This window comes from Podarcis pityusensis, assembly GCF_964106645.2.
Source record: "Podarcis pityusensis genome assembly, chromosome: 12".
Lineage (NCBI taxonomy): Eukaryota > Metazoa > Chordata > Lepidosauria > Squamata > Lacertidae > Podarcis > Podarcis pityusensis.
In genome coordinates, this window is record NC_138037.1 from 14,564,365 (window position 1) to 14,584,590 (window position 20,226).

General features: G+C 44.8%; 1 protein-coding gene and 1 long non-coding RNA gene across 7 annotated transcripts in view; one reads left to right on the forward strand and one right to left on the reverse strand.

Moving 5' to 3' along the window:
- The window catches only part of LOC308459224, a 300,770-nt gene extending 285,972 nt beyond the window's left edge, over positions 1-14,798 (forward strand). The window contains exon 3 of the long non-coding RNA XR_013977921.1: positions 13,939-14,798. This is a non-coding gene — a long non-coding RNA (uncharacterized lncRNA). The remainder of the gene's footprint in view (positions 1-13,938) is intronic.
- The window catches only part of DIP2C (disco interacting protein 2 homolog C), a 293,125-nt gene continuing 273,687 nt past the window's right edge, over positions 789-20,226 (reverse strand). For all 6 annotated transcript variants that reach the window (XM_080973978.1, XM_080973976.1, XM_080973975.1 and 3 more), the window contains 5 exons: positions 11,222-11,279; positions 9,138-9,212; positions 7,135-7,309; positions 5,789-5,912; positions 789-4,653 (listed from right to left, as the gene is read on the reverse strand). In XM_080973978.1, coding sequence (XP_080830104.1) covers positions 4,401-4,653; positions 5,789-5,912; positions 7,135-7,309; positions 9,138-9,212; positions 11,222-11,279 — 685 coding nt within the window. In that variant the 3' untranslated portion in view covers positions 789-4,400. The remainder of the gene's footprint in view (positions 4,654-5,788; positions 5,913-7,134; positions 7,310-9,137; positions 9,213-11,221; positions 11,280-20,226) is intronic.

Sequence of the window (20,226 nt, forward strand, 5' to 3'; positions counted from 1 at the left end):
TGTGGGCGCCATCACAAAATGGCTGCCGTGAGGGGAGACACCCATTCACAAAATGGCTGCCTTTGTGGCTGCGGCCAGTCACAAAACACCCACTGCGCAGGAGGCAAATTGGTCAGTCTGAGGCACAAATAACTAGGCCCAATAAACCAAGCACAAGTCAAGAGATGAGGTCTGCGCCCCAAAACACACTGAGAGTTTTCTACACTCAACGGAACACCAATTTCACAGAAGTCAAAACATAAGTTTCACAGAAGGCAATTTTCTCTCTCAGTGCTAGCCAACTCATCCCATCCCCCAATTTTCTTTGCTTCTCCTCTCCGGTTGAAACAATTGGTATGGGGAGCTGGGGGGGGCACATTCTGGCCCCCATTCCCGACATCCCATGTCCATGTCCATTTAACCCTTGTGTTGGATAGGAACATGTCTGAAACCAGATTCTAAGTGTTTACACCTGTTCTACGCATTAACACAGTCCTGGATCGAGAAGAGGCTTTGTGTTATACCTCCTTGTTTACTGCAGGAAGGTCAGAATTGGAGATGCCAAAGAAAGGGACAAATTGCTTCAACACCGTTATAAGAGTGCCTGAATACGGCTTAAGTTAGCTCCAGATCCATGTTGAGTATTTTCTATTCTGTGACATATGCAATGATCCCAAGTCAACAAAAAATTTAAAGAACACCATTTCCTTTCACCAGAGTGTTAGTGTTAGGGCCCAAAGCTCTGGAAAATCTCCTTTAAAAACCTTAGCTAATTTCTTTTTCTTTTTTTTATATAAAAAAACCTGATATTTTCAGAGCAACAAAAATAAAAGCTTTTATTTGTTCATTTGAATATAAAACAGGCGTTATCACAGATGTACAAAGCGTACTGGTGGTTTAACATACAAGAAGGTTGCTGTTTTGTTTGCACATAAAAATTTTCGTTTGAAACTGTGATTGGCTGAGTTACATGAATTTCTCTAACCAGTCACCACACTCTATGAAATAACGCTGCTAACATTCAACTGATAAAAGGGACAGTCTTCCCTTGGGTAAAGTGTCAAGCAGGATTAAATATATATAATAAACAAGCACCATGAGGAATCTGCTCCTGTTTGATTAGTTTTCGTGTTTAAATGTTCATTGTGGACCCTCTTTCTTTCTTTCTTTCTTTTTTATTTTAGTGTGCATGTGCATCAGGTTGATTACATGGTTTTTGTCTGACTTCAAAAGCACAAGGTCACAAGACAAACATTTTATACATTCTCATGAATGGTTTATCTACAGTACAGTTTCTAATACAGAACAATCCTTCTTTATTGCTGAATCTGATGGTACGTGTGTTTCTTTCCCCTTATCTTGCACGACAAAACTAGGAATTCAGTTCATCGTCATTTACTGTCCTAAGTTTGAGAATTTAAACAACCACAGATGGCAGGTTGCAGAAGAGATCAGTTATTAACTGTGTCGTACGACTGCACTGCAGTCCTTTGTCCCCTTCCCCAGGAGTGGAAAGTTGACTTGGTGAAGGTTAAAAGTGATGCTTTAATAAAATGACAGCTAAATTTGTGTTTTGCAGCACTGAGATCAGCAATAGCAAGGACATCATCACAAGTTAGTTCATACACTGTAATTATGCTCATAATCAGTCAACGGCTTGTCTGAACCTTACAGCAACTTGACATTTCAAACAGAAAAAAAATATATATTATTTTAGGGGACAGAAAAACCCCACACTTTGACAGAATGCTTCAGGGTTGGTCTTCGGAGCATGGGTAGAAATATTCACAGGGCAAAGAAAATATGAAAAAAGGGGACAACTGAAAATTAACATACACCCCAAAAAAAGTTTTGCCATGGTGAGATGCTCTGTATTCTGCATGCAGACTAAAAACCATCCCTCATCTTTAAGGACCCTCCCACCCCTGCAAAAATAAAAATGGGGAAAAAAATGAATTTGGGGTCTTCAGAACCAAATGAAATCTGCAAAGGTAGACAAAAAAAAAATTTCCCTTGTACATGTTATATAAAGGTCTTGTAGCTTCAGTCCTGCTTCTGTCTTAGTCATGCATATTCTGTCAGCAAGTTAACATTATTTCAAACCATTTAAAAAGCATTCTTGGACTGCTGCTGTTTAATGTTCACCCTCAAAAATCAGACACAGGCCAGCCAGGTTACACTGGAAGAAACCAAAATATGCACTTCAAAACAAACAAACAAACAAATGGGGGGAGGAAAGCAATTAAATAATTAAGAGATCGACAATTCCATTTATCTGAAGACAGTGAAATTAGAAAGAAAATAAAAGGCAGCTGTGATCCATGCGTTCCTGTTCTTCCCCAATTGGCAGATTCCCTTTGGAACTGAGAGATGGGATTACTTGCAACACCAGTATCAGTTCCTCTGTTTGGCATAAGGACATGTTAGCAGATGCACCAGGCTGTGCCAAATAGTTTAGAGCGGCTTTTAAGCTACTCTCCAATAACAAACGCGTTATTAAGAGAAAGACTATAGAAAAACAACAGCTTTCTACAAAGTGTGAAGTGGATGGATCGCCACCGTCCCCTCGCCCAACCTAGACAGAGGGCAGCAGGAAGGCAAACAGATGAACAAAAGCATAATTCTTGTGCAAAACGACCACCAAAAACAAAACAAAAACAAGAAAATCGTCCTTACCAAAAAAAATTAACAAAACCCCCACAAACTTAAAAAAAGGACAATGACCAATATTGTGCAACAATGTTATGCAGCTAAGAAAAACAGTGATATTCTTCAAACCTGCCTTTTCTAACGTCTAAGAAGTGTATGGACATACGTGCCTGCACAAATATTTGTCACCTCCGCGGCAAATAAGAGAATCCTTCGTAGTGCACTGTTGAAGAGTCTTTGGCCGCCAGCAAATCCTACCACATTGCATGCACAGAGAGCAGGAGGCGGAATGGCTCTCGCGGGAACCCACTCTTGGTCTCCGCCACCGTGCCAGCTGGACTCTTCCAAGGCTTCCTAGGCTGAAGCCAAGGCTCTTCCCAACTTCCTGCCTCTCTAGCACTGCTGCTGCTCCTCCTCTTCTCCAGGCTCCTAGAGCACACAGGGGGCTGGAGAAGAGCCACGGACTACGGAAGGGTGAGCAGCAGAGTTCTGGAGGCAAATTAGGGGCCAAGGGCAGAAGACTTGCAATTCAGCGGCCTTGCGGAGAAGCAGGCTTGGAAGAGACGGCAAGGTGCAGGAATTTATTCCAGCACGGCTACGGGAACCACTCTATGCCCTGCCCTCTGTGCAGGTGCGGCAGAGGATTGCGACCTTCAACGTTTAGCTCGCTGCCTTTAAAGGTAGCAAAATGGTTTCGCTTGCTGGTATCTGGGAGATTCTTTTAGACAGGGATACTTAGCAATCCAGGACCGGTTTTTCCTCGAAGTTTGTGAATAATGTTAGATTATCTACAGTGGGAAAAGAGACACCATGCAAGTGATGAGTACTGCATCCTTTTAAAACTTTAAAATCTTTTTTTTTTTTTGTCATTAGTGAATTTATATTTCATATATATATATTTGATGTGATACTATCCACTCAAGATAATACAACCCCTTTGTTTTTTATATTAGCAAACATTACAAGAGCTTAATATTCTTGAATGTTTCTCTTTTATACTTCTAAAGAGATCAAAATAAATTAAAGGTTTTGTACATAATTACAGAAGTAGTTAACTTATTTTATCTTTTTAGTTTAGTACAAAGATATCTTCAAGCTCATTGCCGAAATACACCTTATTTATAAATTTCTGTTTATTCTAACACTAATAATCAAAGGCTTTTTTTGCCTTTGCCTTTTCAGCATTTCCAGAAGAGAAAGCTGTTAAAACTCTTAATTTGAGAAGGTGCTGTTTTGGGTATTTTCCTCGTACCACAATGTAGTTTCCTAAGACAATGGGATAGAAAATGGCTTAAAATTAGTAATGGATTCATATTGGAAAAGATTTTTATGGACATTTAAAAACAAGCAAACCAAAACAATTCAGTCATAATATGAGCTGTTTAAAAATATCCACTTGAAGGGCAGATTTAAAAAAAAGAGAGAAAAATTAGCTACTTCAGTATAACATAAAATACAAAGCCATATTACTCAGAAAGCAGTATCATCCCAATAAGCAAAAAATAATCTTTTTTAAAAAGTCTAATAATGGGCTTTCCAACAAACTGAAGGCAGTACCCCAAAGTCCTTCTGTGCTAAAATGTAGTGGTAAAAGAAACACGTTTCACATTTTATGTCCTGCCAATAACGAGCGCGTCAAAAAGTCCTAATAGAAACAGTTCTGTTCTGAAGAGTGGCGTCGTTTTCTTGTCAGCACACCGTTTAGTGGACGTCCAAAAAAATTTGTTTATACATCTAGAGTACAGTCCATGGAAGCCTTAATAGATACCAGACTACATGTTGTAGGCCACATAGATGGGATCTAGTTGGTCCGCCAAAAATCCGTCTCGTAGGTGCATACGCTGTTTCTCTCCACGGGAGTTGATAGGAATTACACCAACGTCCACCACAACCACCACCCCTACAATCAGGTAATGCTCCTCCAGGACCACATTGGTGACCAAAGGAACCAGGTCTAAGGCTTCTTGCTCGGATCCATCCAGCTCAACAACAACGACCAACAAGTTTGTCCAGGTAAACACCGCACTGAAATGCAAGTAGGAAAATCACATCACCTTAAAGAGTATCATTCAGTGGTTCCACTGTCAATGCACAACAATTCCGTTAATCCTCGGAATGCCAATGTGGTTGGGTGCAAGGGTGCCCTTGGGGGGCTTCTGAGGGCAAAGCTCTTGAGCCTCCTTTTATCATGAGGTGGTGAGGGTGGTTATTTCCCCGCTACGCTTGAAAAATACAGACCAGGAGGAGGTGGTTGGGGAAGCAATGTCCCTTTACTTTGGCCTCTTTCAGCAATTTGTGCTTTCCAAGGCTCAGATTGGTAACTCGACTATTTAAACAGAAAGTGGACCACGAGGGCAGCATCAGGGCCTTAGATTGGGGCAGCCAACATGGTGCTCTCCAAACATTATTAGACTCTAACTCCCACCAGCCCCAGATAGCATGGCCAATGGTGAAGGATGATGGGACTTGCAGTCCAACAACATCTGGAGGGCAGCCCATTGGCTACCCCTGCCTTAGATGAACTTTTGTGGCGGGCAAATGGTCCTGTGGAAGGGAGCTAGTTGTGCCTTGGACATTAAAGCTGAAATGTATACAAAATAAGCACAGCGGCCATTCAGAAAGCAGAGCTGGTGATAAAACAGGCAACACCCGGCAACATGGACGTACTACCACCAACACTGCTTTGAAACAGTCATTTTGTGTTTATTTTATGTACATTTGATGCAATTATTCTCACAGTCAGAATTTCTGGCATTTCATTTACCTCTGACCCCACTGCTTACGTTTGTTTCTCTACAACTATGTGTGTGTATATATACTTGACATCTGAGGAAAACACTTCATGTATGTGATGAAGTGGACTCCAGCCCACAAAAGCTGAGGCCATAATAAACCTGATTAATTGCCCAAAACCCTCTTTGTGCTTTTTTTTGCAATAGCAAAGCCAGAATGTATTATGTTTGCCATTTGGTTCCCGATCTTAAGAGCGACTGTATACATATTTTAAGCTTTTCCTCTTACTTACAAAGCACAGCCCCCAAACTATATCAAGATTCTTCTCATAAGTCCAAAACACGCAGATCAGGGATTTCCCTCTTCTTCCTGCTACCGAACTTGCCAAGTCTGGCCCTACCATTGGACAAAACAACAACGTACTTACCATTCTGTAATGCTCTTGTGTGCTCTAATTACAGACGTCTCGATATCTATGGGGTGATACCTCATTCCTCGCAGTTCCATGGCTTCATCTAGTGCACCTACCACATAAAGTGCATCATGTCGCTCTGGTTCAAGAGAGAGAGGGGGAACAAATCATTTATATGAAGCGTTAAATCACCTGTGCGAGGCAAAGACAGCCGCATCAACACCACCTGGAAGATTTAGCTTTGTTTTAATGGAGTTCAATGGAGTTTCTTTCAGCCCAAGGGCCTCATTCCCAATTGGGCAACTTTCCAGGGGCTGGATGACAGCGGTAGGTGTGGACCGAGGAAAACGTGGGTGAAGCAACATATACAACTCTCTCCCTAGTACAGTAGGCTGCAGTCAAGAGATATCCACACACACGACATGCTTCATCCCTCACCCAGGCAAGCAGCAGGTATTACTCAAGAAGACACTGCAGCTAGGAAGGATCCCAGAAGGTGGGTGCAGAACAAGGCCAGGAAGAGTTGAAGGTGGGGAGAGAGGAAAGGATGGCTTGGGGAGAGTCCCCAAGCCTGAGGTTCCACCTCCCTGGGTTTAATACATTTCCATTTGGCTTCATGACAGCTAAGCAGAAAAACAAAGCATTGCTTTCTATCAGATTAACACATGCAGCTGCTACAGCTCAGTGGCAGAGCACAGACTTTCATAGGAAGCCATTCATAAATACAACAACAATAATACTATTAATAATGATAATCATAATAAATTGCATGTGGTTCCATCTGCAGCATCTCCAGAAAGGACTGGGAACGACTTCCACCCGAAGTCCTGCAGAGCCAGTGATGGCCAATGGCACAAAGGCAGCTTCCTACGCAAACCTTCTCATTGTAGGGAAGGTTAGAAAAGGGTGTGTGGAACAAGGGGGCTTCCTTTTTGAAATGTGCTATGTTCTTAGCCTTCTCTATGCAGATCAGGGCAAATATCCCCCAAAGATGCAAAGAAGGTGGTTGCAAAATCTCTCCTGTCGGATTACAGGAACAGTGCTCTTGTTCCCAGCTCCTGCAGTGGAGTAGCCATGGCGGGAAATGCAAATCCAGCAAGGAAATGCTCTGTAAGTCAGGAGTCTCCTGGCACCTTGCCTCTCCCCCAACCCCTTCCCCACTGAAATTAAGGCTTGAAAGAACCACTGTACTGTAGACAATAGGACAGACTGCAATGTGAGCTTGGTTGCAGTGTGAGAGAGGCGCCCCCAATAGTTCCTCCCCTTTACAAATATGCTCATGGGCCCAAATAGGTTGACAGCTCCTGATCTGAAAGCACTCGATACCATACAGACTTATAAAAGGCAGTGCGAGAACTTACCCCCATTTGCATCTGTGAGCTCTGTTCTTCTCAGAAATCCCAAGTAGCCAGTCCGTGCCCAGATAGTTTGAGTGTCTCCAAAACTAAGTCTTGAGTTAAAGTGATCGGACTGCAAGGATTCATCACCATAGATAGTGAAGTAGCCACTGGCATTGTGAGCACTATGAACCCATATCTAGGTGGAGAGGAAAAAGTTATGTCTTCACTGGTGTGCTCCCAAGCATACTCTGCCACAGACATTTTTATATTAAGCACAATAGGAGCCCTTCAACTCAGCCATCAGCTTGCTGAGGAAAATCCAGTCCTTTGCAGCAGCTTACCCACTGAAAGCCATCCCCAGGAGTAGTTCTGCCAAGGCAAGCACCGCTAACATGCAGTGGTTGAGATCAAGCCTCTGTGGCATTCCTATAACCAGTTATTAGCTTTCTGGAGTTGGGATCACATTGGCAAAATATCAGTTAATCGCCTTTATTATAATTTTCAAACTTTTCCACAGAGCAGAAAGTCAGTCAAACAAACAACTCTTTATGTTGCACAAAATAATACAACGTACATACGAAATATGTGCACTATTGCCCTTGCTGCCCCGCACATTCCTAACTCTTGGATCTGGCATAAACCTTTCGCTTGTACTCATGGTTAAAGGTATAAGCAGCCTTCTTCTTTGTACTCATGTCACCTAGTTATCCAAACCAGCCAACAGCAAAGATACACAGATTGCTGAAGAGCGAGTGGCCTCCATAATGCATTTGCACAGAGGATCTAAATGGCATAAATCCTTGAACAACAAGCATTCTCAAGAGCACTACATATGCCATTGATTCAACCACGAAAACACAACTTAGGCAGAATCTATTAACTTGTGACACTCCCCTGAAACACCCATTCACTATTGGTGATGGAAGCCAGAGTAAAAGCTGTTTGACAGATCAGGAATATGTAAGAGCTCCATCCCAAGGTCAGCTGAGATCACACAGGTGCTCCTTTCGCTAGTCCCAGAGGCCCTGATGGAGTTGCAGTGATGGTGTGGGGAGTATTAATGAGATCTGGGGACAGCACAGGAATCCACAACACCAATGTTTAGTGGCAGAGATAATGGCTTGGATCCAAAGCGCCATGCGGAGGAGAAAATCCAATAGTTTTCCAGGAACTCTTGAGCAAGTGCTGATGGAAGACATCTCACAATGAAATACCTCAAGGCATCAGAATCATAGAATTGTAGAGTTGGAAGAGGCCACAAGGTTCTTCAAGTCCAACCCCCTGCAAATAAGGAATCTTTCACCCAACATGGGGATCAAACCCACAACCCTGAGATTAAGAGTCTCATGCTCTACCAACTGAGCCACTGGGGTTGCACTACAGTCCGAGAAACATGGGGAGCTGTAGCTGTATTCAGACTGAGTCAGCTGAACTTTCGTTCAACCCCACTGATGGTTTCCACTGAAAATCAGTGGGACTTAAGGCGTGTTCAGCTAACTTAGTCTGCCATAAAAGGTCCTGGAAAAGCCTTTTTCTGGATGTGGGGCCCATTTTCTCTTAACATAACACTCTTATGTTAACTTGGAATGCTCCTTCCATGAGGCTTTCCACTAATAGAAGGATCCTAGCCAATTATATCTCAATGCAATCTTTAGTTTAAAGATATGAATGAAAATTTTGCTTGAGACAAAGTGTGCAAAGACTAGCTCTGCAAAGTGAAAGTTTGGCCAGGTTTGTTACAAACCTCTGAGATTATGCCTGAAATATGAGTAACTTGAGGAACAAAATATGAATGAAGAAGCTAGCAGACTTTTTATTTTAAAAAAAGAACCTAGAAATGGTACTCTCAGTTCTCAGCTGTGACAAAGCACAAAGTAGTTTAAACTTCCTGGAGCTGTGTGATGCACACCTGCCAGAGCGGGCCATTTGTCACATACTTATTAAAGGCGGCTGTTAGGGAAGGAAGGTAGCTTTTAATCAACTCATGCAGTTCAGTACCAACTGAGGCACAGCTTGTGACTCACCTCTCCAAGATGAGAATCTCCCAGGGGTCCCTTTGTTTCTGGATTAGCAATAATGATGCGAACTCCAGGGAGAATCTATTGAAAGACAAAATGAGTCATATCTGGTCGTGAGCCAGATGATGTACATATTGTTTTATGAACTTTTCTTCTTGTCTCCCGAAGGCTTTCGAGAAACTCCTAAAGAAGGCTTTGAATTCCGTGTTTTGCATGTTCAAGGGAGTGAGTGACATGCCGGGGGGGGGGGGGAGAGAACTAATCTTGTGGATGTATGATTACGAAACATATTTTCATCATGTGGCACAGGCGATCCATCTTCCCTTTTTCTTTACACCCAAGGCGATAATTGACAACAACAGTAGTGATGGGGATGCTCAGTGGTCTGGCACATGCTTCGCAAGCCATGGTTTCCAGGTTCAATCCTTGTTAACTCCAAGAAGAGCTGGGGGAAGACCCTGCAGTGAAATCTTGGGAGACCAAATTGGTGCAGCCTGTTATGAGCTAGATTAACCAATGATCTGACCCTGTATAAGGCAGTAAGCTTCCTGCACTCCTATGGTGAATCCCTGTTTGCTTACAGGCAAAGCTGCAATCATGTATTATGGCCCCCAAGATCCTGCTTGCAGGATCAACAATGAAAACCCAGAGAAACATTTCACACTGATGGACAGAGCATACAGCTTGCTTATGAACAACTCATGAACAACAAACACCCGGAATCCAGCTGCTGTTCACAAAGTCAACTGCAAGTAGTGATTTGCACAATCCACAAATGCTTTTTGTAGATGCGCAGCCACTGGAAAGACCAATCAAACTTAGTCCCATGTTTGCAAAGCATTATGCCACTCCAAATTTGGTGCCAATCAAGTGTTCCTAGCTTACGCTTTTCCAATGAGTGTTCACACTAAAATCCTTGTTCCTACGGGTCGCTAGGGTGATGTGGTCTATTATTTGCCTAAGGCAGATAGAGTTCTACAGGAGTGTTGAAAAGTAGTATGTATTTAATTCTTTTAAAAACTTTATATCCTGCCCTTAGGCTCTCTAAGGGCCCCCCAAAGGATGTCCAGCAGATCCACTGTTGCCTTAACATAGAATTATAGAATTTGAAGGGACTCTGAGGATCATCTTTGTCCAACCCCCTGCAGGGATTGAACCTGCAACCTTGGCGTTATCAGTACCATGCTCTAAACAACTGAGCCATCCAGGAATGTGTTAATTTACCCCCTCTTTTGAGGCTCTCTCTCAAACAGTTTTTGTAGATTTCTGAAACACATATCAAGAGCAGCAGCAACTCCAAGACAAACCCAGCAACCAAAGACAATCATGGGATGGTCGTGGACATTGCTCAAGAAACTATGTCTTTCCCATACTGTCTCCAACTCCCTGGTCATCCACCACTCACCGAGAAAGAAACCTGTCGTCTCTCTCCAGCCCAGAAATATACTGCAAATATTACCTCATATTGCTGAAACATTAGGCACACTTCATAAAATATGTAGTGCCACCATAATGGGAAAACTACATTGTCACCGGAGGCCTGGTCATGGCACTGACATCATATCACACCCAATGCAAGAGTATGGGGTGGGGAGACAGCACAATGCAGTAGCAGATGGCATGGTGGGGTGCCATCTGTCATGTGATCTTTGGTTGGTCATATTGCTCCTGCTTAATGGCAGGGGGAGGGGCAATGAGGGGGAAAGGCCAGTGCGGTGCAAACACATTGACGGAGACCATTTTCTGCTGGTGCCATTGCACCACACCAACTTCCCCGCTGCCTTGTCCCTCTCTCTCTCAGTAAGCAGTAACAGTGAGACCAACCAGAGGTCAGGTGAGAGGAGGCGCCCCACGGCTTGCTACTGGCACAACGTGAATTGCACAAATCCAGACATCTGAGTGATGCCAGAAGGTGCATGCGGCGCAGACATGGCCACAAAGGATCTCACATCTGGGCAAGCAGTTGCTACTTTTGACCTTTCTCTAAAACACTACTTTTATCGGGCCCCACACCCCAACATACACATGTACCTCAAAGTTAAAGCATTTATCAGCCTCTCTAAAATATTGAGAGTTGCAAAAACGTTTACCTTTCCCGATTCCATGAGGGGCAAGCTATGAGGGGATCCTCTTTCTACTAAACGCACTCTGAAAAGCAAAACACATAGGACAACTATGATGAGCATACAAAAATTGCAGTACCACACATAAATGTCAGCCGTATTGTTAAGTTCTTATGCACTTGCATTTCCCCTACTGCCAGTCTTCAGACCTGGTGCCTGCTCTCTCAAAGCAAGGAAGGAATAGAAGGCTTTTGAGATTTTGCCAAGGTGGAGCATGGTAGGGGTGAGGGTGGGTCTTTCATGGGTGGGTCTTAACCCCACAATAAAAAATGCCACAGGACAGAACATCACAGTGGGTAGGTCAGAGTGGAAAGGAATGCTATTGGGGAGGAAGGAGAAGGACTGGGTCTTTTCCTCACATGAGCCAGGCAAATATGGAGATGCTCATTTCCTTTGCCTGGGCAGATGGCTAGTTTATGTGGAACTGGTTATTTACCCTTTGCAACACAATCAGAGATGGAAAGCAGGACATTTCCCCTCAGTTTAAATTTACCAACTTATTATTTCACAGACAGAGAACCTATGTTTCATATACTGCAAGCCTCTTACAATCATGTCCTCTTACCCAGTCCTAGATTATGAAATTATTATTGGGTTTAAAGGATTTAAATGAATTTATGATTGCTTTTAATGGATGGTAATGAGTGTGTGTGTGTGTGTGTGTGTGTGTGCGTAACATGGAAAAGTGAAAGCGTGGTAGACATTCACATTTACTTAAAAATACTTCTTTATTTTATTATTTTACATTGGTACCTCAGGTTACAAATGCTTTGGGTTACAAACACTTTGGGTTACAGACTCCGCTAACCCGTAAGTAGTACCTTGGGTTAAGAACTTTACCTCAGGATGAGAACAGAAATCGCACTGTGGTGGTAGCGGGAGGCCCCATTAGCTCAAGTGGTACCTCAGGTTAAGAGCAGTTGCAGGTTAAAAACGGACCTCCGGAACGAATTAAGTTCTTAACCAGAGGTACCACTGTATTATTTTTATAGCTCAGCCTTCCTCCAGGTAGCTAAGGGCTGCATGAACTGCATGGGGTTATTTTCACTGTGGCTGAGGGGAGAGTCCAGCTCAGGACACCTTGGTTTAAAAACACAACACTCTATTCACTAGACTATACTGAGCATGTCCAAAGCAGAACAGATGATTGCAAGAGGAAGGTTAGAATATATTCTCCTTGGTATCTTCCACATCTTTAAAGGTGATTAAGCACATTTTACAATTTCTTCTTTTTTTAAAGAAAGACAAGTGCTGCTTGGTTTTAAACAAGCACTGACGTTTCCAAAGTGACAATCATAGAGTATGGGATGAAAAGCTAAGCCTTGTGATAAAATTCCTGCCCACAGAAGCAAGAGCCCATCAGAAGGTATTTTTTATTAGGTCTCTTAAACAACTCCTACTCAGGGTTTTACAAGGAAAGTTAATCATGTAGAGTACCACATTACAGCTGTAAGAAAACCCCAGCTAAAGGGTGCATTCAGCCAAGTCACAAACCCTTTCCCTTACAACATATATTTAAATCCCACTGCACAATTGAGGATCCATGCTGTGATTTCATGAGATTTCTCAAACCAGCATCCCTTGCAAAAGCTGTTCCAGATGTCATTTCAACGGCAGATGAAGGTAAGTCCCTGGACTGAGAGAGCAATGGAAAGAACTGCTCTGCCAGCTGTTAGGAGGAGAAGAGGTAGAGACAGCGGGTGCCATTGAGCTACAGTGGTGCCCCGCAAGACGAATGCCTCGCAAGACGGAAAACCCGCTAGACGAAAGGGTTTTCCGTTTTTGAGTTGCTTCGCAGGACGAATTTCCCTATGGGCTTGCTTCGCAAGACAAAAATGTCTTGCGAGTCTTGAGGGTTTTTTTTCGCTTTCCCCCCCTTTATCTAATCTGCTAAGCCTTTAATAGCCTTTAATAGCCTTTTAGCAGCTAATCCGCTAAGCCTTTAAGCCTTTAATAGCCGCTAAACCGCTAATAGCGCTAATCTGTTAAGCCGCTAATAGGGTTGCTTCGCAAGACGAAAAAACCGCTAGACGAAGACTCTCGCGGAATGGATTAATTTCGTCTTGCGAGGCACCACTGTATTTGGTACATACTGGGGAGGACTGGTAGATGGAAGAGAAGATGCAGGAGTTCTGACAGCAGGCAGGTTATGGGCTATGAATTATACAAAACAGACTGTGAGAATCCAAGATGGAGGTGTACTCACAATAAAGGTAAAGGTAAAGGGACCCCTGACCATTAGGTCCAGTCGTGACCGACTCTGGGGTTGCGGTGCTCATCTCGCTTTATTGGCCGAGGGAGCCAGCGTACAGCTTCCAGGTCATGTGGCCAGCATGACTACGCCGCTTCTGGTGAACCAGAGCAGTGCACGGAAACGCCGTTTACCTTCCCGCCGGAGCGGTACCTATTTATCTACTTGCACTTTGATGTGCTTTCGAACTGCTAGGTTGGCAGGAGCAGGGACCGAGCAACGGGAGCTCACCCCGTCGCGGGGATTCAAACCGCCGACCTTCTAATCGGCAAGCCCTAGGCTCTGTGGTTTAACCCACAGCGCCACCCGTGTCCCTACTAACAATAGGATAGGCTTAAAACCAACAAACACAGTAACCTCAAACCATCTCCTGAAAACCAAAGAGTCAAACTATTTTAATATCTGTGAATAATCAGTTTGTTTTTTGCAGAAGGGTTCCATTTATACCAACATAAGTAATCCATTTTCTTGACTATGCTGTACAGAGAGGGAACTACTTGCAGCTAAGTCTTTAAAACTGTGTTAAGAGTTAACTTCTGGTTCCCCTTCCTCTTCCAAACCTCCAGTGCCTGAAGAACAAGGGAATTAAAGTGAAGTTATCACATGAGTGATCATTCATTGCTGCAAGTTTTGATTCGGGGCGAGGAAGCTGGCAAGCCAACTACAATCATGTAATGCTTAATGCAACGAACATTAGAGCAGTCAATTTTCAATGCACTAGGAACTCCATTGATGGTTGCCAGATCCAGATCTCCCAGAAGGGGTGGGCAGCTCAAACCTCATAGCATAGCAACCTACAGAAGTGGATTTAACGGTGTGCGACTGGTTTGGTTGCACCGGGCGCAGAGCTTCAGAGGCGTTGCAGGGGACGTTGCAACTGTGCTGTAGAATGGAAGGCGAGAGGCAGGGGGCACTGAATTTTGGTGGCACATAGGGTGCTGCTGAAATTTGAGACCCCAAAGTCTGCAATTGCAACCCATATGGGATGTGGGAGATATTGGACTTCTGCTCAGGACACAGGGCATCTTATAGTGCTGTAAAATAGAATTACTGCTAATTCACACATACACACACAGGAAATGACTTATGGGCCAGTTCAAACCCTTCAGAGAACTGCGAATTCTGCACTTGTGGTGGGCAGTGCACACGCGCACACACATGCCCATGACATGTGAAACACAGAACATACATTCATGAGCCCAGCTCCTGTAATTCTTCTGCTTCAAGACAGCAAGAGTGGGAGAACTACCAAAATATCAAGGTTTAACTTGTGCATTCAGGTAACAAGGGGGGGGGGGGAACAAAGCCTGAAAACAAAGATGCATGTTTAAAATGATATATACTAGAATAGCCCATGGCATAGCTGTGGCTTCTTCTGTTTGCCAACTGGATATTTCTTTCATGCCAACCAGAAGATGCTTAGATTGGGCATTGAGTGGGCCCAAGGAGGAAAACAATTCCAGAGCTCAGGTGCACATCACCCCAGAACTCCTCTGTACATGCCCTTGTTGTTTGCATTTCTTAACCCAAGAATTAATGCACAGGACAAAAGGCTATTTCTAAACCATGCAGGGCCAAAATTACCAAGCAGAATTTTGTAATCAAAGCTCATCAACATGGGCAAAAAAAAAAAAAAAAGTGCCTCAATACTTGATTCATTTTAGTCTTCTTCTTATTTCCCCTGCTCCTCAAATCTCCCTGTCCTATTTTCATACTGTCCTATTTTTACACACACATTTCCTTGGTTGATGTGCCATGTTCCTGAGCACTTTCTGAGGCTGTTCGAGCCTCCGCCCACATGCTTCTTATAATGCCATGGGCATGCCAAATGATACAGATGGGGAAAAGAGCAGGCGAGTCTGAAATGTGATTCATGCACCCCCTGCTGTAAAAGGTCACATGGATCATATCCGGTAATTACTGAGAGGAATAGACTCCATAAGAGTGCTTCTCCAACTCCCAAACCAATCCTGCCCACCACAGTCTCTCTGTCAATGTAAGGAGAGAGAAACGCTGTAGATAGGTTTCTAGATTCACTCAGGTCCGAAGCAGCAACCCATTCTTCAAAGGGACCGTCTTTCAAACTGACCAAAAGCTTAAAAGATCACTGACTGGGGACAGGGGAGGACCCTTCCTTTTTGTACCTTGTCTCATGCCTCATCAAAATCACAGCTTGCATTCCCATGGGTCACACTCCTTTGCCCATTAATCGGAATCAGCTATTGCAATAAGGTAAATGGGAGGCTCACCACTCGTTCCCTTTCAAACACCAACGTAGGGGAGTATGGAGATTAATCCTTCCCATGGATTCTCCCTTGCAAATAAGTTCCCATTTCTTACGTTACCCCAGCCAGACACCACGGGGAGGGGTGGGAGGGGGAATGGTGTGGAAAGGACTTGCATGGGGAGGATCGTAATGCATGGAAAGGGTTAAGCACCCCACTTTTGATCCTCCCTTGCAAATCACACACACACACACACACACACACACACACACACACACACACGCACACTCATGTTAACTGCTACACACATGGTTAAGGAGGATCACCTCCTGAGGGGGCTGAACTGACCCCACCCCCTTCTAAAATTACCCATCTCTTCTAAAATTACTGTTAACTAGATGGGAACACTTGCAGGAATGGCATCACCTAGCTTGTAACACGAGCTGGCCAGTTTATTACGATATTCAGCTGCATTGTGAAAAGCGCATATGGTGGGGGGTTTTTTTGGCTCAGATGAATAACAAAATGGCGCACCTGTGCCTACCTTCAGGGTTGGGGAACCTATGGCCCCCTCCAGAGGTTGGTGGACTACAACTCTCATCATCACCAACCAGGCTGGGGCTGATGGGAGTTGGCAGTCTTTCACTTGGAAGGTTACAGATACTTGTCCCTTGGCCTACTTCCTTTATGTGTTGTATGCTGCAATGGCAATGTCCTAGATGCCAAAGACCCAGGGAAATGAAATTTTCCCACAGCATTGAAGTTGCTAGTAAGGATATGAGTTGCACTGGGAACTCCTCCTTGCCTGGGACGTAAGGTGCCACTGTTGTTGCCAGGTAAGCTGGATGGGAAGAACTTATTTACAGGGACATATTTGGACTCTGTAGTGCTCTCTCATTGGAAGAGCATCCAGGGCCCAAATTTCAGAACCAGGGCTGAGGGGAAACTTGAGCTATTTCCCAAGTTTTGGGGCTGCTTTATTAGCTGAATTCTGTTCCAAATTGAACCAGGGAGATTCACTGATCACAAATTAAAATACACACTTAAATGCTGTGTATCACCACATAAAGCAAGAATGTAAGGAGAACCCGCATGAGTAAACCAAACATCTATCCAACAGCGGTCACTCATATGCCTCTAGGAAATACAGCATGAAGACAACTTAACTTCCCAATTTGTCACCAGAATCTGTCATTCAGAGGTACCCTCACTTTGCAGCAAGGTTTCCAGGCAAAAATGAGCACATCAGCTTCCCACAGTCTCCTGCATTTGGAAGCAATCTAGTTCTTCTGACTGATTTCTTCCAACTAACAAAATTATTACTGAATGGCCACCCGGGTGTAAATTCTGCAAGAATGTATTCGAATTGCCTAAGTCACTGCTCACATATAGCAGCTGGTATAATCTGTATATAAACGGCGTTTCCGTGTGCTGCGCTGGTGCTGGCTCGCCAGAGCAGCTTCATCACGCTGGCCACGTGACCCGGAAGTGTCTCCGGACAGCGCTGGCCCCCGGCCTCTTAAGTGAGATGGGCGCACAACCCTAGAGTCGGACACGACTGGCCCGTACGGGCAGGGGTACCTTTACCTTTACCTTTATAATCTGTATATAGGCTCTGCACTGCTGGGGCCCCACACCTTGGCACTCAAAGGACAGGGGCACCCTCAGACGCATACCTTGGTACCTGCCAAAACCCCTTGCCCCTCTCAATTTTTAAAAGCTGAGTTTGGGGGAAGTTGGTTGTTTGGTTGAAGGCACTGCATGTTTTTTAGGTTGCCCACATTTTTGTCTGTGTTTCATTTTACATGTGTATGTCTGTGTGCGTTGGTGCTCTGCCTGGTTTGAAGTCAGCTACATGCATAGGAAATAGTCTCATTTATACAGCCATTATTTCCTAGATTAATAATAATAATAATAATAATAATAATAATAATAATAATTTATTTATATCCCACCCTCCCCAGCCGAAGCTGGGCTCAGAGCGGCTAACAACAGTAAAATGATACAACATTCTAAAATCATTTCATTATAAAATCATTTCAAATCAGATTAATGGCAACCATTGGGCTAGAGTTCTGTGAACAATTGCCAAAGGAGGGGGTCAGGCTGTGCCCTGGCCAAAGGCCTGGTGGAACAGCTCCGTCTTGCAGGCCCTGCGGAAATATGTCAAGTCCCGCAGGGCCCTAGTCTCTTGTGGCAGAGCGTTCCACCAGATTGGAGCCACAGCTGAAAAAGCCCTGGCTCTGGTTGAGGCCAGCCTAACCTCTCTGTGGCCTGGGACCTCCAAGATGTTTTTGTTTGAAGACCGTAAGGTCCTCCGTGGGACATACCAGGAGAGGCGGTCCCGTAGGTACGAGGGTCCTAGGTCGTATAGGGCTTTAAAGGTTAAGACCAGCACCTTAAACCTGATCCTGTACTCCACCGGGAGCCAGTGCAGCTGGTATAGCACTGGGTGAATGTGATCCCGCAGCGAGGACCCCGTAAGGAGTCTCGCCGCGGCATTCTGCACCTGCTGGAGTTTCTGGGTCAGTCTCAATGGCAGCCCCACGTAGAGCGAGTTACAATAATCCAGTCTGGAGGTGACCGTCGCGTGGATCACAGTGGCTAGGTCAGGGCAAGACAGATAAGGAGCCAACTGCTTAGCTTGGCGGAGATGAAAAAATGCCGCCTTTGTTATAGCTGCAATCTGCTCCTCCATGGAGGAAAGGGAGGTGTTGAAGATTACACCCAAACTCTTAACGGACGGTGCTGGCACTAATTGCGCCCCCGCAAAAGATGGAAGTTGCCCCCCCCCCCAAGAATGCTTCTCTTATTATTCTGCAGCCACTGAATGAGATTCAGGATTCCGAGCTGTCTTTTCTGGGAGTCACAGGCCTCTTTCACTACTAGCAGCGTATCTCTACGTTCCTTCATTTTCTTGGGATTAAGGAGGGGGAAAGGGGGGAATAGTCCTCCTGCCCGACTAACCTACTGAGCAGTTCGCTGCCTTCCAAGACCACAGCACTGAGTAGCTTGCTGAATATTTAATACTCTCTCCAGCATCGCCTAATGCATTTTGCTGAATTCAGCACATGGGAGACACGTAATTTAAAATCCAATAAAAGCGTTAACTGGCTCGACGTACTGGGGAAGAGCGAAGCAATGCACTACTAACCTGAACATGCCACATAGCAAGTTGCAAACTGTGCCCTCGGCCTGGAAGAGAGATCAATAGTGCGGGGGGGGGGGGGCTGAAGAGAAATTTTCTACTACAGTATTCTGAAAAGAAACATGTGTCCCAGGTTCTCCATTGCCTGCCTACAATGGAGCACAAAGTTTATATTCTCAACCACTGTGATTCAGATTCACTTCCCAGTACTGGTCCAAGACATATGGCTGCCTGAGGCCAAGGACAAGGCCGCACCCTCCCCAACCCGTCTTCAAAAACCGGCGGCACTAGCAGCTGAGTGTTACTTCAAGACTGGTCCTCCATCGTACCTGAGGGCAGCAGGCTAGTTTAGGAGGCACACCTGTCATGGCGTTGTCCAGCATGAGAGAGAAATTATTGCCAAAATTTATTGTCAAAAGTACACTCACAAGTTAGGGAAAGGCGTGCCCATCAGTCCTATGTCTCTCAACTACTCCTAGGTGTACACCTGATGAGGCAGTTGCCACAACAGGTTCTTGACCTATGCATCTCCCCTACCTGAGTGGTGTGCAAGCAGGCAAAGACTCCACCTGCATGTCACCTTCTGCTCCTCCCACTTCAGTCCTCTTCTGGTCCTGGGAGACAGTGGAGCAGGAGAGGTGGGGGCAGGAGGAGGAGAGAATCCTTGACCCTCCACCAGTCTGATCTCTCTCCCTCCTCTTGCACCTGTTTTCCCCTCTCCAATCCTGCAGCTTCTCCTGGCTCTGACTTTTGTCTTCTGGCTGCTACAGGTCCTCCCAGTTTGCTGATACCTTCTTGCAAGTCAGTCTCCAGCCCCACCCCGCCCCCAGTGCCATTCCACAGTATCCAGCCAGCCTCTGACAGCAGCCCAACTTTATGCCAACTTATCAGACAGAAATGGGACACGAAGGGAAAACAGCCCATTTCTCAAAAGGGAGCAATCGGCTGACTACAAGGCACTGAAGTAGCACTCTTTGCTTAATAGTAATAATAATTATTTATTATTTATACACCACCCATCTGGCTGAGTTTCCCCAGCCACTCTGGGTGGCTTCCAATTGAGTTAAAAACAATACAGCATTAAATATTAAAAACTTCCCTAAACAGGGCTGCCTTCAGATGTCTTCTAAACGTCAGATAGTTGTTTATCTCTTTGACATCTGGTGGGAGGGCGTTCCACAGGGCGGGCGCCACTACCGAGAAGGTCCTCTGTCTGGTTCCCTGTAACCTCACTTCTCGCAATGAGTGAACTGCCAAAAGGCCCTCGGCGCTGGATCTCAGTGTCCGGGCTGAACGATGGGGTTGGAGACGCTCCTTCAGGTATATAGGACTGAGGCCGTTTAGGGCT